The sequence below is a fragment of the Carlito syrichta genome, unplaced genomic scaffold (assembly GCF_000164805.1).
Source record: "Carlito syrichta isolate Samal-C Ts95f unplaced genomic scaffold, Tarsius_syrichta-2.0.1 Scaffold169039, whole genome shotgun sequence".
NCBI classification, from domain to species: domain Eukaryota; kingdom Metazoa; phylum Chordata; class Mammalia; order Primates; family Tarsiidae; genus Carlito; species Carlito syrichta.
This window is the reverse complement of record NW_007113135.1, coordinates 5,235-30,348: the sequence shown is the minus strand read 5'-3', so window position 1 is coordinate 30,348 and position 25,114 is coordinate 5,235. Positions and strand designations below refer to the sequence as shown.

Genomic DNA, 25,114 nt, shown 5'->3' with positions numbered 1-25,114 from the left:
GAAGTTGCCTAATTCTCCCCCATGTTTCCACCTCCCTTTGCCAATCAGTGGCACTAAGACCAGAAAGTTTAATTACCGCTCTGCAGTTACATGGTTGGACAAAGAGGCTGGGACAAGCACACCACCATTTAGGACCTCAGGAGGACCCGGTGGAGTCCCAGCTCTGCCACATCCTAACTCTGACCTCGAACAATTGCCTGTTCTCCTAGAGCTGTGGCTTCCCATCAGGAAAGGGGAACCCGGAAACCCTCTTATCGTAGGTTGTCATGAGGGAGGCTTGGGAATTGTAACACTCTACTGTTTGCTTATTTATTGCTATGTTTATTAATGTTAGTCGTCATAGTAGTTGCAAATACACGGACTTGGTAGTATGCTGGGAAACGTTTGTCAATAGCCCTGGAGTGGAACAGGGATGTGTATGTCTGGGTACATGTGTACCTAAGTTTATTGTAACCTTTACTGATACCAAGAATGTGTGGCACACAGTTTACAACTGAAATAACTGAAACAGGCAGTATTCTCAGTGGAATGTTATTGTTGATTCTTGGCAGATCTGTACGCGTAGCTAACCTATGATCACAGCTTCTCACGATAATTTGACCAATGGAGTTGCATCCCAGTTTGCTGACTTCCCAATAAACTATTTCTCATCCTGATGCAAAGTATACTCATTAGACTGAAACCTCTTTCAGCACTAGCACTAAATCAAGCCCCCTTTATAACATTTCCCTCTCCCCAGGTGCGTGGCATCCCTGGACAGTCAGGTGGGGAGGAGAGCTGTGCAGTAGCGCACCGTGACTCACATCCTCCAGGCAGACAGGAAATGTCAAGACCGCCACAGCTAGACAATAGCAAGATGTCGATAAATAGTAGGAGGTTAGGAGACTTGAGCATTCTTTAGTCTTTGTTTTTAATATAATTTATTTAGTTAATTGGTTTTAGCAAACAGCTGGCTTGCAAAATTCCTGAAAATAGCAATCAGCTTTCATGGTCTTCTACAAGCCTGCCCCGTCCCATGCATGGGAGCACAGCACGCAGCCACACTGCCTGCTGGCCTGCATGTCACCCAGGTAACATTAAGTAACGTCAAAATTTTTATTATCTATGGGAGGTTTTCTGACTCTCACGCAGTCAAATTCCTGGCAGTAGAGCTGTCACTTTTCTTTGTTGTTAGGGGTTTTTCTCCCTTGACTAGTTCCAGAACAGTCCTTAGGCTCCTGAGAGGAAAAAAGAAAATACTCATTTTATGCAGAAGAAATACAGGCCCTCAGTTTCTCATATTTATTTTCTGGTCTTTTTATTGAAAGAATAGGATTGCTTCTTTAACTTAAATATGAGCAAAATGTAATTGTTTAAAATCACATGCTGTTGAGTGAGCTGTGTTCTGGAGAAGCATGCGACCTGTGTCTGCCAGGACAGATGCTCGCTGTGGCAGCTTTGAGTCTCTTCACTAGGACAGTCAGCTCTGATTCCTGTTGCGTGCAAGAGGTTTGGTGATACTTGGATCACCCAAGCATCTTCCAGACCTCACAGGCCAGTGTCAGTATAACAGTTTTCCACCTAAAGTTTGAGCTGACACAGCTTCTTGTTTCAGATTGTCTCCTACCTGCTTGATCTTCCAGAAAAAGATGAAGAGGAAGTGGAGCGAGCACAGATCAACAGCTTCGACAGCCTCTGGGGAGAGACAGGTACCTCTTGGGCACGACTCTCTTCCCTCGTGAGCGTGTTGCTGGTGTGGACTCTGGCCCATGCCCACGTTTTCCCTGGCGCGCATCTTGCCATCTTCTGCCACACAGCGTTTGTGTTGGAGACTGACTCAGCTACAGGAACGCGTCAGGCAGTTTTCCTGTTCGAGCCTCTTTCCCTTTAGAGCCTCTAGACTATTAGCCCCAGAGACTTCTTTCAACAAAATATTTCCCCTCTTGTGGCCAAATATTTTTAAAAGACTGAAAGTTACCTTACAATATGCCAGATCCAAGCAGAAGATAACTGTGGTCTTTCTCTTTGTTCATATGGACCTTATGGTAGCTAAGTATACATCTTTCTCCCCCGCCTGCACTTGTGAACCAGGATGTTCCATTTTCATCCTCACCTCTGGCTCCACCAAGTGCTGTGTGGCAGAGTGGTATCTGACACAATGAGCCTGACACACTGTGAGTTACTCTGCTGTCCTGGTGTGCAGGAAGGCAGCATTTCAGTACTTGCTGCACAAGCAGAAGCCTCTTCCTTGTGGCCTTCGCAGGAAAGAGTGTTGTCTTCCCTCCAAGTCTCAACGGGAGCATCTGAAGGCGCATTCGTAGCCTTTGATGTGCTTTTATGAGTCCAGGGCAATGAAAACCGTAGCGTAACCACAGATCCATGTCCTGTTTTCCAGGAGAGGCAGACCAGTATTGACACGGCCAATTTAGGGAGGACATTGTACTAAACAAGAAGGGTGTGCATTTTGGTTGAGGTAGGAATGTTATTAAAGTATGAGAAGACTTGCTGGGCTCAGTGGCTCAGCCTGTAATCCCAGCTCTTTGGGAGACTGAGGCAAGTGGATTCTCGGACCCCGTAGGTTCGAGACTAGCCCAGACTAGCCAAGTCTGGCAACTTGGCCAGATATCATCTCTACAATAAATCAAAAATTAGCCAGGCGTGGTAGGTCACACCTGTAGTTACAGCTACTTGGAAGCCTTTGGCAGAAGGATCGCCAGAGCCCAGCGGGTCGATGCTGGGGTGGCCACGAGTGTGCCACTTGCACTCCATCCTGGGCGATGGAGTGAGACTCCAACTCAAAAAAATATATATATGAGAAGACTCTTAAAGTCATTTAAAATGTATGAACTCCTATTGAATTGGCTCCTTCTCACGACAGAATCTTGTGTCGGTTTCATGACTGCGTGGCAGCATGTGGAATGGTCCAAAGTTCAGGAATTTGCTTCTCAAACAGCCCCTCCCACTGGGAGAGCCAAAGAGGGCAGATACCAGGCAGCTGCCTCCTGAGCATCCTGGACAGACTGGAGGGAAGTGTGCAGCTGGGACCAGCCAGATGAGAGGCTGAGGGGAAGGGGCTGGCCAGGACACCAGCAACTCTGGGATGTACATATGCGACCCAGAGCTGCAGAAGTGCGTGTTGGTGTCAGCCACCAGCACAACCTTCCCCAGCATGGGGTCATCAGTTCTTCCAACAGAAGCCTCGTTGCCAAGGCCATGGGCATGTAACCACCAGTGCAGCAAAGAGAGCCATGGCCCCAGGTGACAGGAGCTAGAAATTGCAAGGCGAGTGGTCGTAGTGGTGACAGCCAGACACAGTCTAGTGCTGAGCTTTGAAAACGCCTTAAAAATGCTCAGGAAGGCTCTGATCTAAGGAGGGCTTCTTGTTGACACGAATTTCACAGACATAGAATAAAGTTTGCAGCCTCAGAATTTTTTAAGTATTTCATGTTTTACAACGGGCAGTCGATTTTTTACGTTAATTTTCATATGTGTATGTCAAGATTTTTAAAATCTTCATGTCAAATTGCCTAAAATCAGAACCGTGTCATATTAACTTGATTTATATATATATATATGTGCAATATACATATGCAGTAATTACATTATTATAAACATTAAAATGCTATTAAATATGAGCTAGAATGAAATGCATTTGTAATACTAGATCTGTGAAAAGTCATTTGATTTCAGAAAAATTTCTGGAAAACATTGTTGTCTTTGCTATGTGAAAATGACCCTACAACTTACCATTAGCACAGAATGGACTTTGCTTCACTTTTCTACCTACAGTGTTGTTTATTAAGCATACACATTCCTTTCTAACATGTAGCACTTGCTCGTCTAAAATTTACAATGACCCACTGAATTGTGATGTTTTCTCTCATCGCAAAAGCTTATATATGTCTTTGCATGTAAGCTGAGCACAGTGGCTCATCCCAGTATTCCCAGAGCTAAGACAGGAGGATCACTTGAGGCCAGGAGTTCAAGACCAGCCTGGGCTACGTAGCCTTCATTGCTCACCAAGACAGCAACTTGACTCACAGTGTATATGTTTAATTGTATCAGATACCACTCTGCGACACAGCACTTGGTGAGGATGAGAAAGGAACATCCTGGTTCACAAATGCAGGTAGGGGAGAAATATGTATTCCTAACCACTGTGTAAGGACCACATAAAAAAGAGAAAGACCACAATTATTTTCTGCTTGGATTGACACATTGTCAGGTAACTTTTAGTCTTTTAAAAATATTTGGACACAAGAGGGAAAAGGTTTTGTTTAAAAGAAGGCTCTGGTGCTAATAGTCCGGAGAATCCAAAAGGAAAATAACTCAACTCTGTACTTTTCGCTACCAAAAAAAAATTTTAATATATTTTTTGCATATAAAACCAGTCTGTGACTAGTTGATGGGGCGTCTCATATCTACACCTAAGTGACAATCTTTACCTAAGGGAAACATGATACTCAGTCTGTATGACTTACTCTGTCAAATCTGGGATACTGTTAACAGTAAGAAACTGTATGTCAGTTATTTTTGTGCCATTACAAAAACAAAAACTTTCTGCCAATTAAGCCTATACAATTCTTTATTATCATATCAAATGTAGTATGCATCCCAATTTAAGAGCTGTTAAAATGTGGGGAGAAAAGTGAATCTTAGAATCAGTGAAATACATCTCAGCATATAATGAAATATTAATTGAGATGTAGTTTTACAGATATTACAGCTTTGCTAAAAGCAGATCACCAGGATATCCTGGTTGCTTTTATCCTTCTTTTCCAGCCTCTTCAGCCCTCCACACACCACCTCCTCACATTCAGTTCTCCCCATCTAGCCAACCCTCCCTTCCTGCAGGGTTTTCTTAGGGAAAAACACAGAAGAAGAGCAAATCAGGTGACAGGTTGCTCACCACTCCCTCCTTTCCCTCATGTGATGGGCACACACCAAGACCCTAGAGGCCAGCCTGGAAACCCATGGCCCACAAGAAGCCGCTTAGGGCTCACCTAGCCAGGGAGACGCCCTTCCTCCTGCCCGTGTCATCTTTTGCCTAGATTATTGCAGCTCCCTTCTGATAATTCTCACCCTTTGTGACTCAGCCCCCAGACTTCTGCCACAGTGATCTTTTTAAGCCATAGTCTTGCTCATGTCACTTTCCTGCTTGCTGGCCTTCGCTTACTACTTGTAGGATTAAGTCGTTAATGTAGCATTAAACCAGCCAGCATCTCCAGCCTCGTGTATGGCCTGTCTTCCCCAGGAATTCCAGTGACAGTGAGCATATTGCTACTGTCTGGTGCCCTCTGCACACTCCCCCCACCGCCACCGTCAGTCTCCTGTTCCCCTCTCACCATCTGGCTCACGGCACCTCTCTTCCTGGAGGCCTCCTTTGACACTTGCCTCTACTTCTGTACCACCTCCATACCAAGAGTATCTCTGTCGTGTTGCACATTGTGTATTCATGTATTTGTCTTTTTTCCTTACTCAACCATGAGTTCCTTGAGAACTCACATGTCTGACAAATAGTTCAACAAATGTTTAATGTTGTTCTGGATAGTAGTGATCAGTTTATGTCTCCCCTGCAACCCTCCACGCCCCCACCCCCTCAATCTTACATGACCTGTCTGCTGAGCTCTTTCAAGGATGAAACAGATGAAAGAGTCATTTGCTTCTCTGAGTTCTCTTTAGTGTCAGCATCCCATCCAGGCAGACTGACTGTTTTCCCAACACTCAGCTACATCCTGTCTGCCTCTTCAAACTCTTCAAACTGTTTTCCTTTTGAAAACAGACCATTTGTGTCAGATAATCTCATCAGATGCTCAGGGAGCAAATTCTGTTACAGGTCTCTTAGGAAGAGATTTGATTCCTAACTGCTTTGTTTGCAGGTTTGTGTTTTACAGAACTGGCTTTACCTTAATCGCCTTTCTTTTTAAAAAGTTTTACACAGTTTTTGGTAAGGCTCACACAAAATCCAGCCAAAGTAACTTGTTGCTCTAGGATTTTGAAAAGTACAGGTTTCAGCCGGGCTCGGTGGCTCAGCCTGTAATCCCGCGCTTTGGGAGGCTGAGGTGAGTGGATTGCCTGAGCCCACGGGTTCGAGACCCACCTGGGCAACTTGGCGAGACCTCATCTCTACAATAAAATCAAACTAGCCGGTCGTGGTAGCGCGCATCTGTAGTTCCAGCTACTGGAAAGGCTGAGGCGGAAGGATCACCGGAGCCCAGCGGGTCGAGGCCGTGGTGGCTGGGAGCGGCCACTGCACTCTAGTCTGGGCGACAGAGTGAGACTCCAACTCAAAAAAAAAGAAAAGTTCATATTCCATTTTACATAGTTGAATTGTTCTGAGATGCAATTGGCAGCTGTGTTAATAACCATGTCCAGCTGAAGGTTGCTGCCAAATGACATCATAACCTAAACAACAGAGACAATACAACCAGGAAAAGGGCCAAGTGGAAAGTTCTCCCCGTGGGAGAAACAGGCCTGCCAGAGCAGTGCAGCAATCCACGTGGGCACTGGCTGCGGACACTCCAGTGTGTTCTGTGAACTGGCATCGCTAAGGTGAGGCTTAATACTGAAATACTGGTCCATATTTTCTCCAGGGTGCTATAAATCCTTCTGTGAAAAAGAATATATTTGTCATCCACATATAGGGGAGTTTGCAGCAACATTGTCACCTAGTAGCGACTTTGAATAGCATCATAACATGAGTTAGAAATTTTCCAAATGGTTTGTTTTATGCACCAACAAGATGATTCTTGTGGCTCCTAGTAAGTGTCTGTCCTAGTCAAACTCTTTGTTGTTGTTGTTGTTGTTGTTGTTTTAGTTGGAGTCTCACTCCGTCGCCCAGGCTGGAGTGCAGTGGCTAACCCAGCATCGGCCTGCTGGGCTCCAGCGATCCTTGCACCTCAGCCTTCCAAGTAGCCAGAACTACAGGCATGCGCTACCACACCTGGCTAATTTTTTATTTATTGTAGAGACAAGGTCTTGCCAAGTTGCCCAGGCTGGTCTCGAACCCTCGCGCTTAGGCAGTCCACTTCTCCCCGGCCTCCCAAAGTGCTGGGACTACAGGCTGAGCCACCGAGCCCAGCCTATCCCAGTAAAATTCTTAAACTACTCTTGTGTTCTGGGTCAGAATTGATTTTTTTTCTTTCCCGAACTATTAGAAATATGAACTTGAAAAAGAGGGAAGATCACTTACATTTACAGAACAAAGCACAAAACTTCTTTGTTGAGTAAAATGATTATGGCCATTAATATCCAAGTCATCATTCAGGGCTTGGGAATGGCCTTCGCCTCAGATAGGACCAAGGCACTGCCCTCCTGTGAGGAGCTGAGCAGAAATGCCAGTGGCAATAGTTCCAGAATGAAAATGAAAATATACAAGCCATAGATAGATCTGGTTTCAGAGTACATATATCTTCTAAAAAAGTCACATTTTCCTTCACAAGCCATTCTTATCCTTGTGGAAGGAAAGGATTACTTGAAGATTTCTCTTTGTGGAAATCACAGGTAATTTTGATTTTGTATATGACTCAGTCATGGATAAATTCGGGCAAGCCCAAAGACAAATATGCCATAATTTGCATTTCAAGGGAAAAGAATGCAAGTGGCCATTTGATCTACATTGTCATTGCTTCTCAGATTAGATTTTAACATTTAGATGTAAACTGCAGGATTTACACGGCCACATCTCATCATTTCCTGACTTGTTACTGGAATAGCTGGCCATGATAGAGGAAGGGCTCTAACTCCCATGTCCATTTCCACGTCAACTTGGAAAAAATTATTTATCTTCTTTCTTTCAAATAAAGCATAACTGACCAGGCACAGTGGCTCATGCCTGTAATCCCAGCACTTTGGGAGGCGGAGGTGAGAGGATTACCTGAACCCAGGGCTTTGAGACCAGGCTGGGCAACTTGGCAAGACCTCATCCTACAGTAAATCAAAAAAATTAGCCAAGCGTGGTGGCTGCGCCTGTAGTTCCAGCTACTTGGAAGGCGAGGTGGAAGATCACCTGAGCTCAACAGGACAAGGCTGTGGTGGCCTTGATGGTGCCACTGCACTCCAGCTTGGATGACAGAGGGAGACTCCAACTCAAAAAAAAAATTAAGCATAACAGCTATCATGTTTTAACAATGTTTTTCATCCTGCTTACCCCCCCCCTTCATTCCTTAAGACAATGAACTTGTGTATCTCAGATCCCCTGGTTAAATGAAACAAGCACATACTTGTTCAAAGATGGACTTCATATCTTCATATCTTCAAATTCTTCTTTCTACTGTTGAAGTGGTACTTTTAAGATGAAATAAGCATCCATAGATACCCTACTGTATCAAAGGTCATGAACAGTGAACAGCAGCACAGCAGGAAGAAGGGTTAAGTTCCCGCCTACTGTGTCCTTCACACACACTACAGCTGGGTTTTTTTGGCTTTGTTTTTTATTTTTTTGAGTTGGAATCTCACTCTGTCACCCAGGTTGAAGTACAGTGGCATACTTACGGCCACCACAACCTCGATCTGCTGGGCTCAGGTGATCCTTCTGCCTCAGCCTTCCAAGTAGCTGTGACTACAGGCATGCGCCACCACGCCCAGCTAATTTTTTTATTTATTGTAGAGTTGAGGTCTCACCAAGTTGCCCGGGTTGATCTTGACTACATTATTTTATGTTGAAAAGAAAATAGCCTTTGTCACACCCTTTTTCCTCATCTTCAAGATTGTTACCCTGAACAATTCTGATTCTCATGTAAGAAATGGTTGCACATGTACCAGAAACGTCTGTCTCAACTAATGAAGACAAAGAATTAAAAGTGGCCCAAGCCCTTTGACTGCAGTTCCTACCTGTGGTTCCCTAGATTTGAGAGCTCAGGAGTAGAAGTTGTCAGGAGTTGGTTCCCAGCCAATTCCAAAAAAAGACCATATCTCTGCAAAGTCTCTTTCCTCTAGATTCCTCCCACACACAAATGAGTAAAGGTTTGCAGCTAGGAAGAGGCATCAAAAGAGAGGGGGCCAAGGCAGAAAAGAGAGTCTGCTTTGGGGAAATGAAACCAAGTGAGTTTGATCAAAGGTGATTTTTTAGTAGATTTATTACTTTAACTGTCCCCAGATATTATGAGCCAATTTGAATGTGTTTTTATTATTTTCTTTAAAAATGGCCTTTATGGAAAGCGACTAAGGTGGTTATTCTTGGAGGTGAAGTAACAGTGATGCGAGTCCAACCCAAGTGTACTGCCACGCTGAACATCGAGGCCTGGAGGGGCTGGAATCACCACAGCCTTTGTTCTCTGCCCTCAGCCCTGACAGCTGCGGCCGGAAGAGGCAAACTGGAGGTGTGCCGTCTGCTGTTGGAACAAGGGGCAGCAGTGGCTCAGCCAAACCGCCGAGGGGCCGTGCCGCTGCTCAGCACTGTCCGTCAGGGCCACTGGCAGGTAAGCAGGGCAGCCACTTCGGGCCCTCTAGCAGGAATGATTCCAGGGCCTTCTGATGCTGAGAACAAAACGGTCGCAAGCACCATGCGGGTTGCGGCGAGGCTAGGGGACCTGGGCGTTTGCTATTCAGATCCCCTTTCACTGAAAAGATGACCAAAAACTACCCTCAGGGTCACACTGTGCTGTGGACTGGCCTCCTTCTCACGCTTCACGGCATCCACAGGTTCCCAGAGAGGCTCCTTTATCAGTGGGCCCCTGCTGGCCCCTGACTCGCAGATGTCTCCGGCTTGCCGCCAGAAAAGGCAGTGTATGCAAATTCTAGGCATGCAGTCTTTCTAGCTGTTTGGCTTCTGGATAAATGCTAATTTGTACACCTAGGGTGGAGAAGAAAGCATACTGATAATAATCTTCAGAAACACTTGGCTAGAAAAAAGACTGTAGACCCCAGACAGCGCTGAAGAGAAGTGCTAAGAGGCAGCACTGGATGGTGGTCAGTGGTCAGTCTTAACTGCAGACCGCTTTGCAGCCACTAGAGGGCAGTAAAAAGGCGCTGATGTGGGCAGAGATGTGGGCGCTTCCACCACGGGACTGTCTCCTCTCAGTTATCCTTTACCTGGTGGCGGGGGGGGGGCCTTTTCATCTGGCGGTCCCTGAGAGAATCGCATGCTACTCACCAGGGTCCTTGTGGCGGAAAGCTTCACGTGAGGAGCCCACCTGGACCACAGGAGCTCAGGTCTTGTGAGGGGTAGTGTTCACGTGTCTCCTCCGCAGTCATGGGGCTGATCGGGCCTGTTTCTGTGTGTTGCAGATCGTTGATCTCTTACTCACCCACGGAGCTGATGTCAACATGGCAGACAAGCAGGGCCGCACTCCCCTGATGATGGCTGCTTCCGAAGGCCATCTGGGCACTGTGGACTTTCTGCTTGCCCAAGGTCAGTCTTGGATGCTGGCGCTGGCTGGCCAGTGCCCATGGTGACTAGGTGAACTCGAGATTTCCAGTGGTGTCCAGGAGACACTAAGAACAGATATTATTAATCCAGTTGATTAGAAAGGAAAGACTGTCTCCTCTTACATGCAGCGGAACCCTTCTAACTCTGACATTCTCCATTTCCTTATAACTTGGGGGATTTTAATCAAATTAACATATTCTTTTTGTTTGTTTTTGTTTTCGTTTTTGTTTTTTTGAGTTGGAGTCTCACTCTGTCACCCAGACCGGAGTGCAGTGGCACGCTCCCAGCCACCGCAGCCTCAACCTGCTGGGCTCCAACGATCCTTCCACCCCGGCCTTCCAAGTGGCTGGAACTACAGGCGCACGCTACCACACCCGGCTCGTTTTGATTGATTGTAGAGCTGAGGTCTCGCCAAGTTGCCCAGGCTTAGGCAGTCCACTCACCTCAGCCTCCCAAAGCGCAGGATGACAGTCTGAGCCACCGAGCCTGGCTAGTTTTTTGATTGATTGTAGAACTGAGGTCTCGCCAAGCTGCCCAGGCGGGTCTCGAACCCGCGGGCTCAGGCGGTCCACTCACCTCAGCCTCCCAAAGCGGTGGGTTACAGGCCGAGTTACCAAGCCCGACTCAGTTAACGTGTTCCAAACTCTCATTCAAATCAGCAGTCTCCAAACTCTGGGTTTTAAGTGTGCCCTCAATAAGTGTTCGCTTTCCAGGAATTGTCTTGACTTTCACTTTGTCAGTTCCTTTGTAAGCCTGCACAGCTAGTGCTTTCCTCGACTCCGAAGGAGGCTGACGACACTTAAGACTCTTCCTGACAGTGGGACCTTACAGGAGGTCGTATGAGCGGGGCGCAGCGGCTCACGCCTGTCATCCAGCACTTGGGAGGCTGAGGCGAGAGGCCTACCTGAGCTCATGACGAGACCTTGTCTCTGCAGTACGCCAGAGAGTCAGCCAGTCGCACATGGTGGCACGAGCCTGTGGGTCCGGCCACTTGGAAGGCTGAGGTGGAAGCATCGCCAGAGCCCAGCAGGTCGAGGCTGCGGTGGCCGGGAGCGTGTCGCTGCATGCCAGCCTGGGGAACAGACCGAGACTCCGACTCAAAAAAAGGTGGTGTGCACACCATGATAAGGCACTTTAGGCTCCTGTGGGTCGCTGTGGCCTCAGTCACCTATGCGAAACAGTCGAGATAGGGGCCTTCCGGGGCTCAGGTGGCCGCTGGTCCCACGGTGCCATCTGGTGGAGCTTGAACGTGTGCGTGAAGCAAGAGGAAGTGCATTTGTGACTGAAGCCACCGGGACTCCATGGCATCTGCCTTCACTGTTGGTAAACTGGGTCTGCGTGTCTGTGATTGCCACCACAAGCACGTGCACTTTCCTTCAGGGAAACCAGCCTCCTGAGGGCGTGTGGCCAGGCCTGAGCAGCTGAGACTAGCCGAATTAGGAAAACGCAGTTTCCGTTAGGGTTTGAAAATGCAGCCCAGTGCAAGACCTGCTAGGCCTGTCACGGCGTTCTTCAAGTAGGGATTCCGACACAGCCTCAGGCCCCAGGCTGGCTCAGAACCAGAGAGTAGCCCTTCCAGACTGCACAGTGGCTCTCGCCTCCACATACTCACTCCCAACCAGTTCCAGCTGCGTGAGCTCCAGCTCAGTTCTTCTTGGGAAGGGAGGAGGGGGAAGGGTAGGCCTGTGTTCTCAAGATAAGTTGTGGCCGGAGTCGATGTTTCACGAGAGGCTGGGCCCCTGGAAAAGGCAGACTCTCCAGCCTCGGTAGCCTTGTAGTCCTACCGTGTCTACCACAGGCTTGTAGCAGCTCAGAGGACGCCGGCCCCAGACTCCTGTTCTCCCTGCCCGTGAAGGCTTTCTGATTCTTGGACTGGACTGTTCTATTTTTTTTTTTTTTTTTTTTTGAGTTGGAGTCTCACTCTGTTGCCCAGACTGGAGTGCAGTGGCCGCGAGCGGCCACTGCAGCCTCAACCCACTGGGCTCTGGCGATCCTTCCGCCTCAGCCTTCCGAGTAGCTGGAACTACAGGCGCATGCTACCACGCCTGGCTGATTTTTTGATGGATTGTAGAGATGAGGTCTCGCCGCCCAGGCAGGTCTTGAACCCGTGGGCTCAGGCCGTCCGCTCACCTCAGCCTCCCAAAGGCGCGGGATTCCAGGCTGAGCCACCGAGCCCGGCTTGGGCCGTTCTATCTTTGTCACATTTAGGGAGAGGCTTTCACTAAATCAGCAAATTCTGCCGATGCGCGTTTAGCCTGTATTGTTTGCCGAACGCTGTGCTGGGAACTATGAGTGCTTTTGATGTTTGTCTTAATGGATAAGCCACACTCTGTGCCCTCGGAGGGTCGTAGCCTGGCGAGGAAGGGGCGAGACGAAGATGAGTCCCTCGGAAGCAGAGATTCCTGTGTGCTCTGCTGGGCTGTGCCTCGGGTTGGAACCGACAGACTTTGGGTTGGAGTGGGACCAGATGCTCTACGGGGGGAAGGGCAGCGCCGCTGGCGAGAGCCCAGGGAGGTCGGGGGAGCCTGCAGGCATCTACTGAGCGCAGGAGGAAGCTGGACAGCAAAACCGGAACGGCATGTGGACAGAAGGGGGAAGGGGCAATGGCCCGTGGCCACCCAGCGTGAGCCCAGCACTTGGGAGGCCGAGGCAGGAGGACCGCATGAGGCCTGGAGTGGGAAACCAGCCAGCCGGGGCAATATAGTGAAACCCCATCTCAGAAAAGGAACAAGAAAAATTTGGACTGAATCCTGAAGGGGAGGAACCTTTTGTGAGTTTTAAGAAGGGAAGCCCGTCATCCCAGCCCTTTGGGAGGCCTAGGCGAGTGGATTGCCTGAGCCTGCGGTTCGAGACCCACCCGGGCAACGTGGCGAGACCTCGTCTCTATGATAAATCGAAAATCAGCCGGGCGTGGTAGCGCATGCCCGTAGTTCTGACTGCTTGGAAGGCTGAGGCGGAAGGATCACCGGAGTCCAGCAGGCCGAGGCTGGGGTGGCCATGAGCGTGCCACTGCCCTCCAGGCTGGGCGACAGAGGGTGACTCCAACTCAAAAAAAAAAAACAACAACACTCTGGCAGGAGTGTGCATAGCAGACTGGATCAAGGAATTCGAGTGAGCCAGGAGGTCATTTGGAGGCCACTGGACTGGAATGGTGAGACTCGTGAGTCCAGGGCAGCAGCTTTCAGAAGAGAGCCCAGAGGCTGTACGGAGGATGCTCCGAACATCCAGACCAACTGCATGCAGGGAAAGGAAGGCTAGGGGTGCTGAAGGTGGCTCGAGTCGCAAGGTGGGCGGGGGGAGTGGGGGGCCATCGACTGCTTGGGAAGGAAGAGAGAAGGTTGCAGGCTGCATTTTAGACATAGTGAACATATTATGGACTGGCTTCACATGCGTTTCCTTGTTGTTTCTGAAATTCCAGCTTTCTCCACCTTTGGAAGATCACGTTATCCGTAATAGGCATCCAAAACCGTATCCTTCCGCTTTTCCACCACTGGAGACTGTCCAGGGAACTTTCACGTGCTGCATCTGAGTCCTGGGATTCACTCCCAAATTCAGACTTATTCCATGCTAGAGTCACCATTTTGACCATCATGGAAAGAAAACCTGGGGCCTGAATGGCTCTCATAAGGGCTTCTGGCTTTCCATGTGGCTGTGGGAAGCCACAGAGTCTGCTGAGCTCTGGGGCCACAGAGTTGTTAGGCCAGATGACTACTGAGTACTCCCTGGTGCTGACTGGGGCTCGTCCTCAAGCTCACGCTGCCATGCGCATCCTGTCTGGCTGAGGAGGCACCAAGCGTCCCGTGTGCAGGACATTGATCTGTAGTTCAGTTAGAAGGTGTGACATGCCTGGCTGTGTAAAATGATTAGTCTCAGGCCCTCTTCAAACCAACAAGGAAATCGGGCATGGCGGCTCACGCCTATCATCCCAGAACTTTGGAAGGTCAAGGCAAGAGGATTACCTGAGCCCAGAGGTTCAAGACCAGCCTGGGCAACTTGGCGAGTCCTTATCTCTACAATAAATCAAAAAATTAGCCGGGCATGGTGACCACACACCTGTAGTCCCAGCTACTTGGAAGGCTAAGGCAAAAGGATAAACTTAGCCCAGCGGGCTGATTCTGTGGTGGCCGTGAGCGTGCCACTGCATTCCAGCCTAGGTAACTCCGACTCAAAAAAAAAAAACAGCAAGGAAATGATGGCCCCTTGCCATCAAAGAGCTTACAGTCTAGGTCTCAAGAACCAAACATATATTGCATTTTAGACTGATTAGAAAACAGCATGTCAAATATACTTGATTCTTACAAACGAAGATAGAAATATTGAAGGGAAACAGATACAGAATATAAAAGGTTGGCAATGAGATTATCGAAGAAGCTGAATAATTTTGGCAAACTCTGAATTTCTTTCATTTTTTTTTAATTAACAAGTAAAAATTGTATAGATGGTCATGTGTTACTTCACGACAGGGGTATGTTCTGAGAATTGCATCCTCAGGTGATTTTTGTCATTTGCGAACGTCACAAACATGAGTGATAGAACCTACCACCATCCCGGCTGTGTGGCAAAGCCTATTGCTCCTGGGCAACAAGCCGTACTGCGTGTGGCTGTACTGAACACTGCAGGCAGTTGTGATACAGCAGTAAGCATTTGTGTATCTAAATATACCCAAACCTAGAAGAGTTTCAGTAAAAATACAGTGTTATGATTCTGCAGGACTACTGTCATCGACTCAATCCATTGTAGACCAAAATGCCACCGGGCAGCTTGTGACTGTGCTGATGGTGTACAGCATAATGTTTTGATGCAAGTTGAGTATCTCTGACCCAAACAATGTTTGGGACTAGAAGTGTTTAGGATTTTAGGTATTTTCAGATTTGGGAATGTTCGTGTCATGTTTGTCAGCTGAGCATTTCCAATCCAAAAAGCCAAAACACCCAGTGAGTGTTTCCTTTGAGCATCATGGCAGCACTCAAAAGGTTCTGGATATTGGAGCAGTTCAGATTAGGGAAGCTCTCCCTGCATGTCTGTGCATTGTGGGCTGGATGAATCAAGCCACGTAGCATGTGTGTTACTCCCCATTTTCTCTGGGTGTAGTGGGAACACTTGGAATCTACCATCTTAGCACTTTCCAAGTACACCATGCATTCTTGCTGACTGCAGTTGCCATGATGTGTAGTAGACCTTTTGAACTTACTGTCTGACTGGACTTTGTGACCAACATCTCCCCATTTCCCCTATTACCTAGCCTCTAGTGACCACCATTTTATCCTGCGTTTCTGTGAGTTCAGCTTTCCTAAATGACTCTCTGAACTTGTTTGTGGTCTGAACTCAGTGTCCTCCCGTGTGTTCATCTCCCCTCTTTCTATGGAGAGGGAAAGTGGCATGGCATTGTCATCAGTGGTTAACATGTCCCAGGCTGCTGGTTTATGCGACTCCCAAGGAGGTGACGCTCTCATAAATGGAAGACTTCCACTCAGCTCAAAAAACATTGTTTGAGGATTTGTTACATGCAAGTGGGATACACAGAAGCCAGCAAATAACAGAATAGTTGGCATACATCAAGCAGATTTAAAATGAGGTAGCAGCCAGGCTTGGTGGCTCAGCCTGTAATCCCAGCACTTTGAGAGACCAAGGCTAGTGGATTGCCTGAGCCCACGGGTTCAAGACCATCTCGGGCAACTTGGCAAGACCTCGTCTCTACAATAAATCAAAAATTAGCTGGGCGTGGTAGAAGGTGCCTGTAGTTCTGGCTACTTGGAAGACTGAGGCAGAAGGATTGCCTGAGCCCAGCAGGTCGACACTGGGGTGGCCGTGAGCATGCCACTGCACTCCAGCCTGGGGCATGGAGTGAGACTCCAACTCAAAATAAAACAAAATGAGATAGCAGTGCCCTGGAAGAAGCTTCTTGGAGGCAGACCAGAGGCAAGTCCTGGGAAGAGAGAAGTTGTCCCACAGGGAGCAGCGTGGCCACAGGGAGGGGAGCAGGGAACCCGCGGGCTGCTCCAGAGGCAGCAGCATGAGCCCAAGGCCCGTGAACATCGGGCGAGTCATCGGAGCAGAGTGCAGAGGAACCTGAATGCCCAGTCTGCTCTGGCAGCAGCTTGAGGGGTCCGTACTTTCAGTTTTACTGAGACCTCACCTATAGGCGAGGCCCAGGTTTCACAGGGAAGCAGGCCAGCCCCGCAGCGGGCAGCATGTGTGCCATCACCATGCCTCCCCTGCCGTGCGTGGCCGCACTCCTCAGCCCCATGGCGCTTGCCTTTGCAGGTGCCTCCATTGCTCTGATGGACAAGGAGGGGCTGACGGCCCTCAGCTGGGCATGCCTGAAGGGCCACCTCTCGGTCGTACGTTCTCTGGTGGACAGCGGGGCTGCCACCGACCATGCGGACAAGAACGGCCGCACCCCCCTGGATCTGGCTGCTTTCTATGGTGATGCTGAAGTGGTGAGTGCTCAAGACACGCCTTGGGGGGAGGGTCAGGGCCCGCTCGCCACCCAGAGCCCGTGTGTGGATGGTTCCTGCTTCGGAGTTCTCAAATCTGTCTTTGCTGGAGAGCAGGAATATCTGAGGTGTCGCTAGAGACCGAGCTGTAACTCAGGCCTGAGCACCCAGGCTGCCCAGCCGAGTTCAGCCCTGCGGTCAGAAAGGGCGGCAGCCACAGAGCTCGCGGCCCAGCAGTGCTGAGCTGCCGCCCATGCTGACTGCGCATCTGATCCGTGCCCTAGGTGCAGTTCCTGGTGGATCACGGGGCCATGATCGAGCACGTCGACTACAGCGGGATGCGCCCCCTGGACAGGGCGGTGGGGTGCCGGAACACCTCTGTGGTCGTCACTCTTCTCAAGAAAGGAGCCAAGATAGGTAGGCGAGGGAGAGGGCGCAGCCGTCTGTGCCCAGCGGCCAGGCTGGGCCAGCGGTCTGGCAGCCCTGGGTGTTGGTGTGAGCATACGTAGTTCCCCCCTGCCCTGGCTCGATGATTGTCCAAGGGAACAGAGAGGCTCCTGCCCAGAGAAAGCGCCACCTGACTGTGGTAGACAGCACCTGGTGTCCAGACTCACACGGCCCTCTGCTGCAGCCCCGTAGCCTTGCCAGGAGGCTGCTCTAGCCTTAGGCACATCTCAGCTCCGCCTCCGTGCCAGCCCACGCAAGCGTCCCGACCCGCACCGCCTGGGCCTCTGCTCCCTGCTCCGTGTGTGCTGTGCCTCTCAAGCCCCTGCTGCCCGTCCCCGCTGCTCCCTCCCCTCAGACTTGTAGACAGGGGTTGCTGTGCGCTGGCTTTTTGCTGCCTGCCTCTCACTGCTGCTTTCTCCTTCTTTTTTTTTTCACCTTCATCCATTTTTTTTTCCTTCTCCTACAACTTTTTGTTTTCTCCTTTCTTTGAAGGTTGTCAGACGTTACCGAGTCGCCCACGAGGTATATTTCACCGCTGTCAGCATCAGGCGTGGTCTGATGGCTTGGTCAGCTTTGCCTTCTCTTTGGTTTAGCCTGCATGAGTTCCCTACACCTCTAATCTTTTAATTTTCATCACCTTAAAAGAAGATCTTTTAAAATGACTGTTGTAGAGAATAACTTGAACTTTTAATAACTAACCCTGAAGACTTAGCTGGTAAATAATTCAGGCATCTGTAAACTAACCAGTTTAACCTTTTCTTTCTTTGGTAAAGTCTTCCTCAATGTTGGTTTGTTCCACGTCTGACATTCGAACGGGGCGCCTGATTCACTCCGAATCCCAGGGAGTCCAGCTCCTGACTTATGAACAAGGGAGCCATTCGAGTTTTCAGTGGTTTCCCTTCTGTAAAGTACATATTTCAAATTAAGAGACTAAACTTCCGGGGTTTTGAGCCCCAGAACCAAAATAAATTAGCTTTTCTGGATTAAATCCTATGGTCATGTTTAATGTGAACCCTTTTTCCCAATGTCCTTAATTTAAAATAATTCCTAACTAAGCCGTGTCTGCCCACATGCAGCGCCCAGGCTTTGCTGCCCTCCGTGATGCAGGCTTAGGCAGTTCAGATACTCTTGCTTTAAGGTGAATACAGATCCCACGCAGCTTCTGGGCCGTGGGAGTCCCTGAACTACTCCCCGCCCAGCAATGAGGCGATCGTTGTGGAGCAAGTTGTTCTCTCAGCAGAAGTTCCCCAGGCTGTTGTCCTCACCCAGCTCCTGCCTCCCTCCTGAGTTCTTTACCCATCATGCATCCTGTACACTGCAGGTCCCGCCACGTGGGCGATGGCCACCTCCAAGCCAGACATCATGATCATCCTGCTGAGCAAGCTGATGGAGGAGGGGGACGTGTTCTACAAGGTGAGGGCAGGCCGGGGCGGCCCCGGCCGTCTTCCCCCCACGGGCCTCCGGAGTCCTGGCGGTCCGCTTCCTGCGTTGGAGGGCGGCGGGAGAGCGCCGCTGCCCCAGCGGCTCTCCCGGGTCTTGCTTTGCGCCCGGAACCTCTGCCTCGGCTTCCAGCTGCTCACCAGCAGTGGCTTTGGCTGTGGCCTGCACTCCACTAAGTGGGATCCTGAAGCTCACGGGACACGCGAACATGAAGTGATGCCGCGCAGCTGCTTGCGGTCGGGCGATCTTGGCCTTCACAGTTGATACGTGCAGAAATGTTGGCATCCGTAGTAGTGATAGCTCGCCAGCACCCTTGAATCAGATAAGGAAGCCAAGACAGATAGCTATGGTGAGGCTTGTTTGAAGTCATTCACTGAACAACAAAAGCAAGGAGTCTTTGACTGGAACTCAAGACTCAAGCTGAGGGCGCCATTCCAAGCACAGATGGACTCCTGTGGCCTCAGGAAGTTCCTTCGGAACGTTCCGTGCCAAAATTATCTCCTTGTGTTGAGATTGGTTGGATTATCTTCTTCTGAAGGTGACTACAAATCCAACCCAGTTTTTGACAGCAGATACCACTGATGTGTCTGTCCCCAGGAGTAAAAGATGAGATCATGTGCCCCTAGTGTCAGGAGTGTGCAGGTTCCTGGGGGCAGAGCTCTGTCTTCCAAGTACCTTTCGAGTGAGAGTCCTAGGAATCTAGGATCCTCAGGCTTTCAGGAAGCCCGTGCCCTGGCCCAACCCTGATGTCACGTGACCAAAAGAGGTCCACATTACTCTGGGTGTCACATTTATGGACTTCAGGATGACACTGCTCTCAGCAATCTAAGCCCTGGTTATGGTATAACTTCTGGTATTCCAAGCAAGGAGTCCTGTCTCCTTGTGAAAAGAGGCAGAGCTGTTCTGGTTCCTCAGAATTCTGCCTGGGAAGACTTCAGATCTCTCCCTAGTGAAAGATGCTGAGGGAAAAAGAAGAGATGGGGAGCCCTGTGGCGCTGCAGCTGTACGTGAAGGAGTTGAGCGCATGAGGGTCAGCTAAAGGAGTGGGAGATGCCTCCCACATCCTTCTGGGCTCAGCTCACAGGTTTTCAGATACACGACGTAAGAGAAATTCCAAGCCGGCCGGGCTCGGTGGCTCAGCCTGTAATCCCGCGCTTTGGGAGGCCGAGGCAAGTGGATTGCCTGAGCCTGTGGGTTTGAGACCAGCTGGGCAACTTGGCGAGACCTCATCTCTGTAATAAATCAAAAATTAGCCGGGCATGGTAGCACACACCTGTAGTTCCAGCTACTTGGAAGGTTGAGGCAGAATTATCACCGGAGCCCAGCAGGTCGATGCTGGGCTGGCCGTGACTGTGCCACTGCACTCCAGCCTGGGCGGCAGAGTGAGACTCCATCTCAAAAAAAAAAAAAGGAAAAAAGTTGCAGGCCACTGCGGCCAGATCCCTACTTTGGATTCACTTTACTTTGGAAAATCCTTTTTATAGAGTCTGATGGAATCACAGATTCTAAGCTTCACTTCTCTGTTCCCATCCCACCCAGGCTCTTCCAAAAGCAGGGACCACTGGTTAGCACTGCTTCATGCCGCGAGACTAGGGAAGCAGTAGCTAGCCTAATTTCGTCACCATGTGAGGCAGAGAACACCTTCTAGAGGGCTGGCAAATGGAGCCTCAGGCAAGCCAGAAATGAAGGAAGAGCTCCCAACTTTGCGGGGCTTGGGACTTGGAAGTTATGTGTGTGCCAGGGAGATCGGCTCCAGAAAAATGAACTTTGACACGAGCAAGGCAATCCCCTTGGAATGCCCATGAGGAGCGAGGCTCCAGGGCCTTCCCTCACTGGGGCTGGGCTCCCCGGCTTGCATCTTGGCCTCCCCTCACCATGCCTCTCCCACCAGGCAAGCTTACTTTAGAAAAGGCTAGACTCTGCTGCGCTCCCCTAGGCTGGAGTTCGGGAGGGCGACCCTCAGTAGCAAGCACTGCACGGAGGAAGGGCGGAGGGGCCAGGCGCCCAGCCACTCAGCCGACCAATGGGTGTTCCGCCATCTTGTGCTCTCCTAGAAAGGCAAAGTCAAGGAGGCTGCCCAGCGTTACCAGTATGCCCTGAAGAAGTTCCCGAGGGAAGGCTTTGGCGAGGACTTGAAAACCTTCCGGGAGCTGAAGGTGTCTCTCCTCCTCAACCTGTCTCGATGCCGCAGGAAGATGAACGTAAGTCCCTCCCACGCAGTGCTACCAGTGTGCTGCCGTCCTGGGGGCTAGTGGCCCATGGCATTCTCTGCTGTGGCCAGGCCCTGGAATCCTCCTCTGCCCCACCTGGAATTCGGCTGTCCTTCGCAGAGCACTGACATTTGCAAGATGGAAGGAAGCAAGTCTCAGTACAATCTGTCTCTCAGGCTGTAACAGAGTTGGTGCTGTGAGCCCTTGAGAGCTTTCTGAATTTCCCAGTTCCCACTGAGAGCAAGGAGAGCACCATCTCCCCATGCCTCCAAGCCCGCTTTCTGGTTTGGGGGAATCAGTGAGCAAAGCGGTCTCCAGAATGTCAGCTGCAGTTAAATACAGTCTCTAGTCACTCCCTGCCTCTCTGGTGTTTCCCAGCTCGTTTGAGGAGGGACTGAAAACCATGGACTTCAAGGTTCAATTCCCAAGACTCTTCTTGAACTTTTCACTTCTTTTCTCATCCTTTTGTTCCAGCGGACCATATCGCTTCCTGTCCTGGAAGGAAACTTAGAACTCTCCCTGGCCCTCTGTTATCCCCTCATAGTCCTAAGTCCTTCCTGCCTGCCTCGCAGATACAGTCTCAGCTGGTGCTCTCAGCCCTCAGCTGGTGCTCCCTCAGTCTGTGCTCTCTCACCTGGTGCTCTCTCAGGCCATCGGAATCGCTTAAGATCATGTCAGGAATCTGACGCCCACCAGCTGGAGGTCCCACAGTTCCTTCAGAGATAGAATCCAAGACAGGGATGAGACCAATACAGGCCTCAGCTGCACAGAAGCAGGGTTTACGTTCCAGTGGCAAAGGGTCTTCCAGAAAGATGATTTGTGTGTGTGAAACCCTTCCAGGCTCCACAGCCCAACAGGGAAAGGAGCCCTGAGGTTCACTGGGCATCTCAGAGGACCCGGGGAATGGACGCCCGGAAGAGGTTCATTGGGGAGGGAGGAGGGTCGGTCTGGGGACAAGCAGCAAGGTTCTCAGCCTGTGGTTTCTCCTGGAAAACAGGAGACAGCACCGAGGTCTCCCAGGGCACCAGCCAGTGCGGGTGAGAGATGGTGCTCAGAAGTTGCTGCCAGTCTGCAGACCTGCTTTCCCCAACAAATAATCTACGTCTTAACGTTCTCTAATACTTCCAGAACTCATGATGGTCCCAAAGGAAAAGGCAAAAGGTTAAGGTTGGAAACAGAGTAGGGAAGGAGAAAAGCCACATAAGAAGTCCCTCCAGCCCCACATTTGTCCAGAAGCAGTTAGTGGCCACCTCCCTTGGACTAGCACTGGACCAAGCCCCAGATGGCGCCTGTCTTCTTCAGTAGAAAATTTCCCGTTCACTGTTATGAACTTATGCCCCAGGGCCTTTGTTCTGCCCAAGGTTTTATCGTCTACTTATGCGTCATGAGAGTAACAGAGGCCACCGTGCTGCACCACAGCTTTGGCCTTAAAAGAAGGGAAAGCCGTCCTGGCTAGCTTAGCGTTTGAGGAGGCATTCAACACCACAGACTCGGCATGAGGACAGACTGTGCAGAACCCATGTTCCTCCAGTGACAGCACAGGCCCAGCCACAGCCAGGATCCTCCCACTTTACTGTGTTTCATCATCGTTTCCTAAATAAGCCACCAGCTTGCGAGACGGAACAGGCCAGAGAAGCCTCTGTGAGACAGAGAGGAATCTCAGTCCATTGAGCATCTCCAGCATACCAGGAGCTGTGTGGTGCTCTCCAGTGCTCTGTCTTGCCGAATCTTGTGTCTGGAACACGTGGGGATGAGAACAGGCAGGCACGCTCAGAGGGGGAGCAGGCCATGCAGTCAAGCCTGAGTCTCCAGCCAGGGTGGCATTTGCTCACTCTGATGCCATCCCCTGTGTCAGGACGCATGTCTGTACATTCCTTGAGAGAGCCAAGGTCTTGTGGGTGCAGCCAGAGGACACAGGAGAGGGACATGGGCCACCAGCAGGGGTCGGTGCATGTGTGTTGACCCCCGACATGCGTGGGTCTCAGCAGTTGTTCATGCTTTCCACTTCAGAAACCTCCCTGTGGAGAGGTGGCTTTTGGCTTCTGGGCTGGAGAGAACATTATTAGAAAGGCAGAGAGAGGGACTCTCAAAGGATGTTTACACTCCGGGAGGCAGAGGCCTGTAAGTGGTCACAAGGGCCTCCCGGGCAAAGGCAGAGGGAACTTGCGGACTGTGAGCTGCATACGTGGAAGCGTGTCAGGCACGTGCAGAACCCAGGCATCCCCCGCAAACGTCAAAACAGATGGACAGATGGTTTGTTTTATTCCCAAGTGGTCTGTTTCTCATATCTCTTCCGTGACTCATTTGCGCACCTATTATAATGACAGGATTTTGGAATGGCGGAGGAATTTGCTACTAAGGCCCTGGAGCTGAAACCGAAATCTTACGAAGCTTACTATGCGAGAGCAAGGGCAAAGCGCAGCAGCAGGTGAGGAGAAAGAGACCCCCTCTGAAACTGCTACTGAGGCAGCGTGGGCAGCCAGTCCCGTGCTCATGGGTGTCTGTCCCTGAGGACACATGGGCAGAGCTTTGGGGACGCCCCGATAACACGGTCCTCGGCTAAGGTTCAGCAGATCTTCTGGGCTATCGAGGCCAAGAATGCTTTACTTTGGGAGAAAGAGTATTTTTTGTTGGAGAATGGCACCTTCTTCCAAGAAGCCTCTGCAGTCTCTCAGTTGCGCTCAGCCCCCAAAGCAGGTGGCATAGGAGACAGTGATGACTTTTGTAGACCCCTCCCAGCCCGCAGCGCCCTCAGAGGGAGGAGTGGGCTGGGCCACCTGGCATCCCAGGGCCTCTTTCTGTAGGGTTTGGGGCATCCCTGGTTCCGGGGCCTTCCTCAGTCCAGCGGCAGCAGGCCGCCACCTCACTCAAGCCATCACCCCACAGCCCACACCCACGGAGTCAGGGGGTCCTTGCTGCCGGGCTGAGAGGCCCAGGAGAGGTGCTGCCCGCCCCCTCCCGCCTGCTTGCTGTCAGTGGCCACTGGGCAGGAAGGCTTCCAGCAGGACCTAAGTCCTGCCCTGGTGACTTTGTGCCTTGTCACTGTTCTCACTGACTCCTGCCAAGCCCCCTGTCCCCCACCCCACTCCCATCTCCCGGGCTGCGTGGAAAAGAGTGGCTGGGGGTTCACTGCTATGACCTGCAGACCACACCCAGGCTGAGGCTGTGACAGTGGTAGCAGTAATCTTGTTCCTAACCCACTGAAGCTCAGCTGCCAGATTCTCTTTCCCTCCAGGCGTCCACAAGGCCAGTTGCCCCTTTTCGGGCAATATTACTAGGGAAGACAGGAACGTCTCTGACGGTTCATCTCGTCTCTCACAAGTTAGAGTCTCCCGGGGATCCACTCAGCCCCAGCCCTGAGGTGCCCAGTTAGCAAGCCTGATGCCTGCCATGCTGTGATAGCACAAATGGAGTCGTAGCAGTCCTGTGGGGTGAGGGTAGACAAGGTGGGGGACAAGACTCTTGCCTCACACAGAGCAGTCCTGAATTTGGAGCCAAAATATTGAGAACGACAAGAAAAACGTGTTCTGAGTCAGCAAGATCTTTGAATACTGCAGTTACTGTTCTGTTCCTAAGCTCCTTGACAGTGACCCTGTGAATGACAACCCCACCCAGCCCTTGTGCCACCTGGTGGGCATTTGAGCACTAGGAGAACTTCCTGAAGGGCCCGGCTGCACTGATGTGGGCTCTTCTCCCCAGTTCCCAGGGAGGCCCGAAGGGGGACGGAGGCTGAACAGGCTAGGGAGTCATTCTGGACTTTTCTCGAATGACAGCCTACCTGTTTGCTTCCGCACAAATCACACCACACCCAACACCCAGACCCCCAGATGCCACCCTTTCTCTGAAATCGTGGCAGTGCACTCAGCCCGGGTGATACCCACAGGTTCAGAATAACTCGGGCTCCTTGTTCACGCTCTGTCAAGCAGGCAGTTTGCCGCAGCTCTGGAGGACCTGAACGAGGCCAGCAAGCTCTGCCCGAACAACCGCGAGATCCAGAGGCTGCTGCTGAGAGTGGAAGAGGAGTGCAGGCAGACGCAGCCGCCACCACCGCAGCTGCCGGAGGAAGCGGAGCTGGCGCCGCAGCAGGAGGACGCGTACTCGGTGCAGGACATGCTCGAGGAGGCGTTTCTGGAGCAGGACATGGAGAACATGTCCGTCGGCCTCCAGACGGAGGCCCGGCCCGGCCAGGGGCTGCCTGCGCTCCCGAGCCCGCCGCCCTCCCCGGCCCCCCG

At 50.8% G+C, this 25,114-nt stretch overlaps 1 protein-coding gene across 1 annotated transcript in view; it reads left to right on the top strand.

Annotated features, from left to right (window-relative positions):
• TANC2 (tetratricopeptide repeat, ankyrin repeat and coiled-coil containing 2) overlaps positions 1 to 25,114 on the top strand; it is a 343,337-nt gene that overhangs the window by 315,723 nt on the left and 2,500 nt on the right. The window contains exons 18-26 of the mRNA XM_021709161.1: positions 1,595 to 1,688; positions 9,265 to 9,398; positions 10,207 to 10,330; positions 16,613 to 16,788; positions 17,070 to 17,202; positions 18,554 to 18,645; positions 20,727 to 20,873; positions 23,210 to 23,310; positions 24,809 to 25,106. Coding sequence (XP_021564836.1) covers positions 1,595 to 1,688; positions 9,265 to 9,398; positions 10,207 to 10,330; positions 16,613 to 16,788; positions 17,070 to 17,202; positions 18,554 to 18,645; positions 20,727 to 20,873; positions 23,210 to 23,310; positions 24,809 to 25,106 — 1,299 coding nt within the window. The remainder of the gene's footprint in view (positions 1 to 1,594; positions 1,689 to 9,264; positions 9,399 to 10,206; positions 10,331 to 16,612; positions 16,789 to 17,069; positions 17,203 to 18,553; positions 18,646 to 20,726; positions 20,874 to 23,209; positions 23,311 to 24,808; positions 25,107 to 25,114) is intronic.